Here is a 12,756-nt window from a genome sequence, read left to right on the forward strand (position 1 = left end):
GATATCCTTAGTTTAATTAGGTCCTACTTAACTATTTTTGTTTTTGTTGCAACTGCTTTTGGAGATTTCATCATGAAATATTTGTCAAGGCCTGTGTCCAGAATGGTATTTTGTAGATTTTATGCTGGAATTTTTACAGTTTTAGTTATAATATTACACTTAAGTTTTTAATTTATTTTGAATTGACCTTTGTGTATGATGAAAAGAAGGGGTCCAGTTTCAATCTGCTGGGCATGGTTAGCCAGTTTTCCCAGCACTGGGTATTGAATAAGGAATCTTTTGCCACCCCTTGTTACTGTTGACTTTGTCAAAGATCAGATGGTTGTCAGTGTGTGGCTTTATTTCTGGTTTCTCTGACCTGTTCCATTGGTCTACTTGTACCAGTCACATGGTGCTTTGGTCATTGCAGCCTTTTAATATAGTTTGAAATCAGGTGTTGTGATGCCTCTGGTTTTGTTGCTTTTGTTTAGGATTGATTTGGTTCTTTGTACTCTTTTTTGTTTGTTTTATATGAATTTTTGAATAGTTTCTCTAATTCTGAGAAGAATGGCGTTGATAGTTTGATAGAAATACTGTTAAATCTCTGAATTGCTTTGGGCAGTATGGCCATTTTAACAAAACTGATTTTTCTTATCCCTGAGCAGGAGTGTTTTTCCATTTGTGTCCTGATTTCTTTCCACAGTATTTTGTAATTCTCATTGTAGAGATCGTTCACCTGCATGCTTAACTGTAAACCTAGGTAGTTTATTCTTTTTGTAATGATTTGGTTGGGACTGAGGTCTTGAAGTGGCTCTCAGCTTGTGTTATTGATATGTAGGATGTTGCCCAGGAAGGAAATAGCATAAAGCAGCAGCAGAAGGGCAGCCAGCCAGTGCTCCAGACCCTTCATCTCCGGGGAAGCCTGTTAGGGTGAAGCTGGTAGTACTTGAGATGTTAGTCCCAAGCCCTCCCATCAGGGTTTCTGAGTGAATTTAGGGAAACAACCAGAGTGAATTGAGGTGAGACGGTGGGAGAAGTGAAGACAAGGAGTGGTTGATATCTAAAACTAGGAGAGACAATGATGCTTATATTCCAGTGCCAAAGATTTGGAAAATTCAGAAAAAGGCAGGTTACTTTTCAGACCTTCTAAAGTCTGGCAGCACCCCTAGATCTGTCATGAGCTGCAGGTTCTTGTCCATAAAAATCTTTGACTAGTTTTTAGGCATTGTCCTTTATATTTCTTGTGTCTATATATTGTTTTTACATTCGTTCAAATCTTTCTCTAATGGTGAAAAATGGTTTCCTCTTTCTCCCTGCATCGGGTCACCACCATCAGTTTCTTCTATAATAAGTGAGGTGTACCATGTGCTCCATGAAGCCTTTACATAATATTCCCACCTACTGACTGATTCCCTCTTGTGCAAGTGATGACACCTTTCATGTACATTCTAAGCTGCCTCTCCTCTCTTGCCTATACTCAAGCATTAGTTCAGTTCTTTACCCCTTCTTTGTTGCCTGAACCCCTCACTCACTCACCAAGCATCCAGAATGTCACACTCCTCCACACCTTACTCTCGTGGTTTTTCTCTTGTATATTTTAACATGGTTTTTAAAATCTCTGTTTAGATTACAGATTCTCAAATTCTGCTGCATGTTAGACTCAATTAAGAAGCATTAAAATATTCCTTTCCTCAGAAGAAACCTATACCAATTAAATTGGACTATGTGCAAGTAGAACTCACAAATTAGCATGTGCTTAAACTCAATAGGCAATTCCAAGTGTGAGAATCAGGAATTTAGATCACTCCTGTCAGCATTCAAATATGTCCCACCCACATCACTTCTTCCCCACTGAGGATCAATTTTGAAAGTTGCTATCATAGGAAACAAACAATCACAAACTACAGCAAACCTCTTAACTGCCCCTTCATATCTTCCTAGTAATCACCCATTTTCCACTCACTTTCACAACTAATACTTTTGAAATTATTGTCTACCCATAACGTCCTCTTTGTTTCTGCTCTGTACCTCAGTTATCCCAAATATATGTCTGCTGCTCAAGCTTCTCTTCTCAATATGTGTTCATGCATCCAATTTCCTATTAGACTTCCAAATGTAAGAGTTCATTGTCATCTCAAACATGACAAGTGCAAAATTGAACTGTATGTCAATTACTATGTCTTATCATCTTCAAACTTACCGTCTCATCACCAATCACTGTCTATTCGTGTGATCATGCCAGAAAGCCCTGGAAGTCATTCTTGTTATTTCTCACCTTCTCCTGTTCACTTATCTATTAATCCATTGTCAACCCTGGTTTTGTCTCTCCATCTCACTTCCAGCTGTCACTCATCCCTCAACGTCTTTAACCAGAATGTCTGTAGAACCTTCCTGAGGATCACTCAGCTTAGTGTCATGTATCTGTCTAATCCATTCTACACAAAGCAGCCATATTATTTGTTTTTAATGTAAATAGAATGTTGTTACTCTCCTGCTAAAAACCTTTCAATGGCTTCACTTACCTTATGAAATAAGAATTTAAATAAAAGTTCAAATCCTTACCATGGCTCATAGAAGCTGAAAGGCAACCTAAGAACTTGCCCTCTTCCTATAATTCTAATCATTCATTTCATTTCTTCTCCTGGTTTTGCATGTTAAACACCCTTACACATATTTTTCTTTGTGGCTTTTCTGATCACACCTTAAAGTATAGTGCATTTATTATGTATTTGTTGAGTTAGTTGATTAGTATCTTTGTTTCCCCAGCAATTCATACGTCCCTGTAACTGTCTGCGTTCTTCTCATTATATTCTCAATGCTTAGGTGAGTGACTGGGCACATAGAGACCTAGACTAGGACTCAGAGATTACCAGTTCTAGTTTTAATGGTTAAAAAATTGATCAAATAAACAAACTATTTTATTAATGGGAATAATGTGTTAAAATATAAACTATATAGTTTGAGTGCAAAATAATTTAGGTAAGTAAAAATAGCTCCCCTATCATCTAACCACTGAGTTTTTATGTCACCTTTGCTACATACCAGCTGTGAATTTAGTTAGCTTCTTCGCATCTTATTTTTACATCTCTAGAATAGAAAAAATAATGCAAAGTAAAGCATTAATGGTGCCCATTCTTGTCCCTGGCACAAGATGTACTGAATAAATGGCTACTAGGAGAGTTGTGATAGAGGGACATCGAGGGACTGAGAGCTCCTGGTCCTATCTCCAAACTGTCCTCCCACATTCAGTTTCCCAATCAAATGTTCCCTTCTTTTGTTTCAGCCTTTTCCACTGTCTATGAGAATAGTGGCATATGAGTTAATCACACTGAGGCTTTCACACCAAACGAAGGCTTCAGAAGATGCCCCCCTGAACCAGAGTTGTGCATGCTCAGAACCACAGAGTGAAGCTACAAGAATGAAGTCAGCATCATGGCATTTCGGGCACCAACTAGGTGGGAATGTGCATGTGGGGACGGAAGTGGAGTGCAGGGAAAATTTTTAAACTTAAATCACAGACTGCCTCTTCTTCAGATCCTTGTACCCTAATCACTTAAGGAATGTGAAACTATGAAGGAGGTTCCTGAGTGCCTCTGTGAGGGAAAAGATGAGGTCTCCACTTACCTCCTCAGGGTAGCTCTGGTGGGTGGGAGAAGAAAGGCTGGTGAAGTGTCCACTAAAGGAAGAAACACGTAGCTCCACTTCCAGCCTTCACCCACTCCCTGCTCTGAGCTCTATAAAGCTGCATCTTCAGAGTCCCCTGGGTCTGCTAAGTCCAAAGGCTCCAAGAGGTAGCTGGGCAGCAGGGAATGTGAAAAATCTTGAATGAGCAACTCCTCTGTTATCTGCCCTTTCTCCCATGTGGAGGTTTCAAAGAAATTGAGAATGAAGACTAGGTTGACCTGGACTGATCAACATATTTAGCTCCTTATTTTGTAGGAAAGCTGAAGACCGGGAATAATCCATTCAGTAAGCCAGCAACAGAGTAGAATTGAATTCCAGACCACTGATTCTGACTGATTTTCAGATTAGTGTTCTTTCTACTAAGCATACCACACTTAAATGGACTTCAGAAAGTTAAGTGGCATAACCACTAACAGCCTAATTATCAAATAAGGTGACCATCCTTCTTTTCCCCAAACTGTACTGGTTTTAACACTGAAAGTCCTGCATTAGGAGAAACTCCTTAGTTTTGTCCAGCTCATATAACTTGCCACCCTAATGCCAGCCCTGGATTCCAAACAAGCTCCTTCCCTATCTAAATTAATTGTCCTTAAGAAAATTAGTTGATTTGTTCATGTTTCAAATTTCTCATTTGTAAAATGATATACGAATTCCTATAGATCTGGGCATATTTAAAAGAGTATCACATTGTAAACACTTATTAAACAAGAACTGTCATAAGAACATGACAATTTTTCATCTTCCAGGAAAAAAAAAAAAAACACTTGACAAATATTTGCAAATGCCTGTTGGCTCTAGGGTTTTTGAGGATTCTGAGGGCAGCCTGACTTTAGGACACTAATGTAAGGATCTTAAATTTTGTAAAAGAATGTTGGGGCCATCTTGTATCACATGCAAACTTTCATAATGAAGAAATGGAGACTTTAAGGGGTGAAAAGCTTGCTAATATGCATAGACAAATTATTTACAGAGTTAGAACTTGTTCAGATGTCGATCAGAGTTAGATAATTATAATTATCCTGATGCAGACCCAAATTATCTGCAGTTTTCATGGCTGAGGAGTTACAGTGAGAATAGCTAATATTTATTTACTAAGTATCTGTGATTCTGCTAGGTTTTTGATACAGTTAGTTCATTTAGTTAAAGCAGTATGGAATTATTTAAAGGAAAAATGAGCATATACATTTAGAGTATCAGAAGAGTATTGAAATCCTTTATATATAAGTATGTGTGTAGTATTTGATTTTTTTTTAAAAAAAAATCAGACTTCCTCATGAAAAGTTAGAACATCATTGAAAATTTTACAACTATTTTAAATTTATAGGACAAAAAATTGTTTTAAATTGCAAAATGAATGTGTGTGCTAATGTGTGTAAATATGTGTTATGAGAATGAGGAGAGTGTGTGCAGGGAAAAGTGCCTAAAGTTACTGGGAAATGAGAAAAATAAGTCTGTATTCTTAGAATTAGTAATTCTGTCACAAGACATCAGAAAAAGGACATAAAAAGACACCCTTATAAGAAATACTTATTCCCAAATATTTGAGATTTGACTGATTTAGTCTGATTACAAATATAAGCCATGGAAAATAATTACTATTTATTGACCACCAATGATAAACTTACTAAATCTTCATATGCATTATTTAATATTCAAAGAATCTGAGTTCATGTTTTTATTCACCTTTTGTAGATGAAATATCTACGATATTTCTAGATTCAAAGAGATTACACAATTAGCCATATCATAAAATTATTGTGTGAGACAAGATTTTATTCCAATCCAGGATCAAAATTCATGATTATAAACAGATGCCCTCCCCACAGCACACACACACGTAAAATCACCACTTGTAAGAGGAGTTAAAAGTGAAGAATAAAAGAGATTAAAGGACAGCATTAATCAATCTGTTTCATAGAGAAGAACCAACTAGCTCACTAAACACCAGAGATTATTAAACTAATGAACTGGTTTTTTTGGAGACTGATATTTATCTATCCAAACTTAAGACACAAAATTTTTGAATATTGTAATTAAGTCTCTTCCTTTTGTTTCGTGTTTACCTAGAAATATAATTATGATATGTTTCTCCCCATGTATTGTTTACTCTTCAATTGGACAAGATAATTTGTGCCAATGCAATAATTCTATTTCTCACTGGAAATTAATAACATCACACATACATTTCAATGTTTTGGTTAGTGTAAACTCATCTTCAAGATAAAAAAACCACACTGAAGGAGGTGCTCAGGTATGACAGTGAACAGGATAAGCCTTTTCTCCAATCTCACAGTGATCAGGACAACAGGCTAAACAAATAATTACATGCATTAATTTGCTTTAGAGAATGAGTTAAGGGTAGTAGGAATAGGAACCACTTTAAAGGAAAAGAACTAAAACAATCTGGAAGATTAGTGTAATTGAGACCTAAAAGGTAAATAGAAATGGCCAGGGTAGAGAGGAGTGAGCTCGGTAAATACATGTTTGACTTATGAACTCTACTTGCAAAAATATTATATCCTTTTGAATCCAAATCCTGAGTATCTTTCTATTTCATTGACTTCTTACCAGTCCCACAGTCACTCTCTAGATCCATATATCAACATTTAAATAGCATCTTAACAGATTTCCTCACATTATTCAGTCCTCTTCTAGTTCATTTTCCAAATTACATCAACATTAAGTCAAATTTCATCATGCTATTTTCATGGTGATAAAATCCAAACATTCGTATTGCCTGTAAAGCACTGGCTAATATGATCTTCATTTTCAACTTATGTTGAATCATTGTTCTCTTGATCTTCTCTTCCAACCAAAATGACCTCCTTTCAGTTCCTTGAAGATGCAAGGTTCACTCCAACCTCAAGGCCTTAACAAACGCTGTTTCACATGCCCTGGAAGCTTTTCTCCATGCACTTTCCCTTTACTGGGCTAGTTATTCATCCACCAACTCTTGGCTTAAACATTACTGCCTTATGGATCCCCCTAACCAATTAGCCAAGATGAGGATCTACTAATACTTTACTAATAGCTCTTGGTCAAAGGGTTCAGTGTTCCAGTTACACAAGATGAATACATACTAAATAAAGTCCTAAATATCTACTATACAAAATGGTGACTGTGATTAACAATACAATTTTGTATATTTAAAAATGTGCTGAGAGGGTAGATCTTAAGTATTCTCATCACCATAAATACATAGAGTAAGAGGGAATTTTAAGAGGTGATGCATATGACTATGATATGGATTGCTGTGATGGCTTCATGACTGTTACTTATGTCCAAACTCATCAAATTGTAGACATTAAATACACAGAGTTTTTTGTATGTCAATTACATCTTAATAAAGTAGTAAAAAAAGTAAAAGAAATGTTATTATTTGTATCAGTTAGCCGTTGTTAAAATAAGCATCAGAGATTTTAAATGACTGGTCTAATTAGCCCAGATAAATGAAGAGATCAGGTGGCATTAGTAGTCCTGATATCAGCCCAACCATACATAAAATGCTGTGTTGTTTAATTTCAGATTAGTTACCCGATACTATCCTTTGGCTACAGACAACACATTCTGGTTAGCACTGCCTTCTGTTGAAGAGGGAGCTGGGAAGTTGAAGGTAAGATTGTTCCCAGTATATACTGAATTCCCTGAGTGCCAGGGGAAACTAGTCTCTTGTGGGCCCCATGGGTAATGATGATGGGCCCTTTGCAGCCCATAGTCACATCTGGATAAAATGGCTTTATAGGAAAGAGGAACACTTATCCCTTGAGATGAGCAGAGAGGTGCACTCAGAGGGCACCTCAGTGGAGAACCAGAGAATACCAACGATCTGACTGCTCCCTTTGAGGCTCACCTCCTTGAAGCTCTCAGACTAATCCCAGTTTCCAGCATTCATCTAAAAATCTGTCTTCTTTCTTTCTCTCCTTCTGCCTCAGATTATTACACACTTAATTTATATGCATTGTAGAAAAGCAGAAAATGCATTTTCCCAAATCTCACTAACCAGATACTAATAATATTTCTGATAATCCTTTGAAATACTTGTTCTAGACAAATGTTCAAATATTTAACAATGGCATGTTTGCGGTTTTTTTTTTTTGTTTTTTCTTTTTTTTTTTTTTTTTTTTTTTTTTTGAGACGGAGTTTCGCTCTTGTTACCCAGGCTGGAGTGCAATGGCGCGATCTCGGCTCACTGCAACCTCCGCCTCCTGGGTTCAGGCAATTCTCATGCCTCAGCCTCCTGAGTAGCTGGGATTACAGGCACACACCACCATGCGCAGCTAATTTTTTGCATTTTTCGTAGAGACGGGGTTTCACCATGTTGACCAGGATGGTCTCGATCTCTTGACCTCGTGATCCATCCGCCTCGGCCTCCCAAAGTGTTGGGATTACAGGCGTAAGCCACCGCGCCCGGCCTGTTTGCGTTTTTATCAAAACAAAAGTCAGTATCTGTAATGTTATTTGATAAGTACTTTATTTGAAAATATTCTTTTACTTGGTTTCTACACTCTTTTCAGCTATTCTGTGCTAGAAATCTGTTCTGGCAGCACATGTTCTATTTTAATTAATACAGCTTCTTTGTTTTTGTCTCCACATTTTAACATTTGGAAGGTCTATTATATTTCTGTTCTCATTCAATCACCTTTTTAAAACTTTTAAGGGTAGACAGTCTCATTTGTAAAAGAATTACGAACTAACTTGAAAATTATTTTGTTGGATTACCAAAAACATTCAGAATTGCACAAGCTGAATTGAGAACTGACACCTTTACATTATTTGTTTAATCTTTCCATTTAGACACATGCTTTTGTATTCATCCATCCAATCTTATTTTTAAATCTATGCATAATTTTTGGAATTTTCTTCTATAAAATTTCTCATTAAAATGTTTCCAAGATAAATTAATTTGTTCAGAATTAAATCATTTATTAATTCAAGTATTTTAAAGTACTTGGAAATTAATGGTTTCATATTATTGTATCATATATGTAAAATTTTATCCATTTTCAGTAATATTTACACTTAAGCCTTTGTGCTTTCTTGATCCATAAGAAATATTATTTGTGAATAATGACAGTATGGTCACACTAATTCATTTATCTATTCAATAAGTATGTATTAAAATTTATTATGTTATCTTACAGTGCTAAACTCTAAAAGATAAAAATCTGGTTACCATAAGAGTTTTTTTTATTAAGTACATACGATATGCTAACCAGTATTTCAACCATCTTACATACATTATCTTTAGACTTTATAAAAAATCAACAATCTAGTAATTTTAAAAATCTATTTTATAAATAATTAAATTGAGTCTCAGGGAGACTGACATTTTCTAAGGCCATGAAATACATTTCAAAAACTTTGTATTTATTCTAATATTAAGAAAAGAATTCATTCTCTCAAGAAACTTATCATTCAAATAGACAACTATATGCAGGAAACAGAAAAGGACAGAATGGGTGTCTAAGTGCTGTGATATTCTACATTTAAAAATACATTCGTATAATAATAAGAGAATATCTGTATTATTAGTTTTTGAGGTAGAAGGAGCAGGTAGGTAGAGGTCATGTAGTAAACAAAGGGCTGGAAATTCTTCATAGAGTGAATAACCCAAAAGCTGAGTCAGTGCCTGGCCCATGGTATCTGTTTAATAAATATTGTTTTGATGGATAAATAGACTGGATGTGCAGTGTCAGGAATATGCACAAAGAGAACTTCTAAATAGAGGCTACTAGAACAAAACTGCAGAAGCATAAAGCAGTCTGTTGTTTCAGGAACCACATGTAGTTTAGTATAGCTAGATAAAATTATTTTGGGGTGGGAAAAATGGTTAAGGATAATAAGACATAAAAGATAGACACTTGCTGTAATGATAACGTTAAGAGATGTGCTAAAGGACTTGATTCTTAGGTAAAAACTAAAGGATATGATACATTTTATAATCAGATAGACTCTTCAGGAAGATCGTTATCGTTGTGGCATGGAAAGTGAAAAAAGAGAACGGTAATCAACGAGATCAGTTTGGAAGACAATGGCATGTGAAGTGACAGGAGAAAATAAAGGCCCCAAATAAGGTAGCAACAGTTGTGATGTAGACACAGAGATAGAGACAGTATAAGTCAAAGTCTCATTGGAGTTGTCAGGATTTAGTGTTCAATCACAGATAAAAGGATAAGGTGAACTAGCTCCTTCTGTCTCAAGTTTCACTACATTGCTCAAGAATTCCTTTAAGTAAATGATAAAAAAAAAATTAGTTTTTTTAATTGTTTTAACCACAAAGCATATCATCTGACAAGTTAATATACCAAAAACAATTGCTTTATTTTTATGTAAAACACATTTTTGTTTCATTTCACCTTTTCTGAAGCCTATTGCTTACATTGAGTTTTTATTATTTCAGTCATTAATGTGTTGAATTATATTAAAGAATTTATTTAAAAATTACTTTAATCCTATATGTGTATATACACACATATACATATATATGTAAATCTCTCTATATATATATTTCATGTATTTACCACATAGTCTTCCTGTTTACTATTTTGTTAATTCCTGTATCTATACACACATATACAATATAAACTATCCTACAAACTTTACCAATTTTTAATATTACTTAAAGTTATATAATTTAATATAATTTACATGTAGTTACACATACCATTTCTAAACACCAAGTGGATGATGCATATTATATGAAATGAATAATGGCATGCATACCTATTGGGTTGCGGGGTGTGTGTGTGTGCGTGTGCGTGTGTGTGCGCGCGTGTGTGATTTTTAACTAATATCTCTTTGACATAATACTTGGGAAAAGAAACTCTTCCTCATAATGGCAGTGTATCCATGGTTATCAGTTATTTCCTTTCTGAAGATTCACATTAAACAAAAGATAATAGCTACATATTGTGACAAGATGAACAATTAATTATGATAATGTATATTCTTGGATTTAAAAAGAAGAGGCCGGGCGCGGTGGCTCAAGCCTGTAATCCCAGCACTTTGGGAGGCCGAGGCGGGTGGATCACGAGGTCGAGAGATCGAGACCAGCCTGGTCAACATGGTGAAACGCCGTCTCTACTAAAGGTGCAAAAAATTAGCTGGACATGGTGGCGTGTGCCTGTAATCCCAGCTACTTAGGAGGCTGAGGCAGGAGAATTGCCTGAGCCCAGGAGGCGGAGGTTGCGGTGAGCCGAGATCGCGCCATTGCACTCCAGCCTGGGTAACAAGAGCGAAACTCCGTCTCAAAAAAAAAAAAAAAAAAAAAAAAAAGAAGAAAACTGAGCAAATACCTGTTCTAAATTATAGCCCAGTTTACCTTGGCAAAACCTATTATTCTGAGTCTTAACTATTGCCAGGATTCAGCGTCTGATGGCAGGAACCCTAATGGAAGGTTAAGTGCCCTAAAGGATATTACAAATGCCCTGTTGAAACAGGTCTTGAAAATTCGTATTTGTGGAGTAAAGATAAACATCCTCTGAATTTCTTCTTTTCAGCAAGTATCCTGCTCAAATCCTGGTTGCCAGTAGTATTTTGCAAATCCTTCGATGAATCTGTTTGGTTTTAATGGAGTAGATGACAGGGTTGAGCATCGGAGGCACAAAGAGATAGATAAGGGACATGAGTGTATGTACGTACCATGGGGCATGCCTCCCATACCGAGCAACCATGGACACACACACCATAGGCACATAAAAGATGAGCACAGCACACATGTGTGACACACAGGTGTTAAGAGTCTTTAATCGCTCCTCCCGGGAGGCGATGGCAAGTACAGAGTGGAGTATGAGCACATAGGAGAGGAGAATGAGGGCAGAATCCAGGCCAAAGGAAAAAAGGACAATGAATAGACCATAGATATAACTGACGGTGATGTCACCACAGGGCAGGCGGATCAGATCTGGATGCAGGCAGTAGGCATGGGAGAGTACGTTGGCCTTGCAGAAGGATAATCTCTTCAGCAGAAAAGGCAGTGGGAAAACCATGCAGAAGCTGCGGACAATAATGAACATGCCCATATGCACCACATGGGCATCAGTGAGCACTGTGGAATAGCGCAGCGGGTTACAGATGGCCACATAGCGGTCAAAACTCATGGACAGCAGGATGCCAGACTCTGTCCAGGAGAAAAAGTGGATGAAGAACATCTGGGCCAGGCAGGCATCAAAAGTCATCTCTGGGGTATGAAAACACACAGTAACCAGTACAGTAGGCAGTGTAGAAAATGATACACCCAGGTCATTAACAGACAAAAGACACAAGAAGTAGTACATTGGCTGATGCAAGCTCTGCTCTTCCTTGATGATATAGAGGATTAGGATGTTGCCCAGGAAGGAAATAGCATAAAGCAGCAGCAGAAGGGCAGCCAGCCAGTGCTCCAGACCCTTCATCTGCGGGAAGCCTGTTAGGGTGAAGCTGGTAGTACTTGAGATGTTAGTCCCAAGCCCTCCCATCAGGGTTTCTGACTGAATTTAGGGAAACAACCAGAGTGAATTGAGGTGAGACGGTGGGAGAAGTGAAGACGAGGAGGGGTTGATATCTAAAACTAGGAGAGACAATGATGCTTAGCTTCTGGTGCCCAACACTTGGAAAGTTCATTATAAAGCAGGTTACATTCATACCTTCTACAGTCTGGCAGCACCCCTAGACCTGTCATGAGCTCCAGGTTCTTCCTCATAGAAACCTTTGACTAATTTTTAGATATTATCCTTTATTTTTCTTGTGTCTTTATATCTTTTTACATTGGTTCAAATCTTCTTCTAATGGTGAAAAATGGCGTTCCCTTTCTCTCTACCAGGTCATAGCCATCAGTTTCTTCCATAAGTGAGGTGTACCATGTCCTCCATGAAGTCTTTCCATAACATTCCCACCTACTGATGGATATTGTGACAAGATGAACAATTAATTATGAGAATGGATAATCTTGGATTTAAAAACAAGAAATTGAGGAAATCCTTTTTCTAAATTATACCCCAATTACCTTGGCAAAACCTCTTAACTTGAGTCTTAGCTATTCCCAGGATCCAACACCTGATGGCAGGAATCCTAATGGAGGGTCAGTATCCTCAAGGATATTAAAAATGCCCTGTT

General features: G+C 36.9%; 1 protein-coding gene across 1 annotated transcript; it reads right to left on the reverse strand.

Annotated features, from left to right (window-relative positions):
• Nucleotides 1–11,174: 11,174 nt before the first annotated feature.
• LOC101033642 (olfactory receptor 51I2-like) lies at nt 11,175–12,119 on the reverse strand. Its single transcript, XM_010334643.2, has one exon. It carries the CDS (start codon nt 12,117–12,119, stop codon nt 11,175–11,177), a length of 945 nt encoding a protein of 314 aa, XP_010332945.2.
• Nucleotides 12,120–12,756: the final 637 nt, after the last annotated feature.

This window comes from Saimiri boliviensis, chromosome 6 (assembly GCF_048565385.1).
Source record: "Saimiri boliviensis isolate mSaiBol1 chromosome 6, mSaiBol1.pri, whole genome shotgun sequence".
NCBI lineage: Eukaryota > Metazoa > Chordata > Mammalia > Primates > Cebidae > Saimiri > Saimiri boliviensis.

Excerpts from the sequence above, each read along its gene's own strand:
- LOC101033642 (XM_010334643.2), bottom strand. The coding sequence starts at position 12,119 with ATGGGAGGGCTTGGGACTAACATCTCAAGTACTACCAGCTTCACCCTA.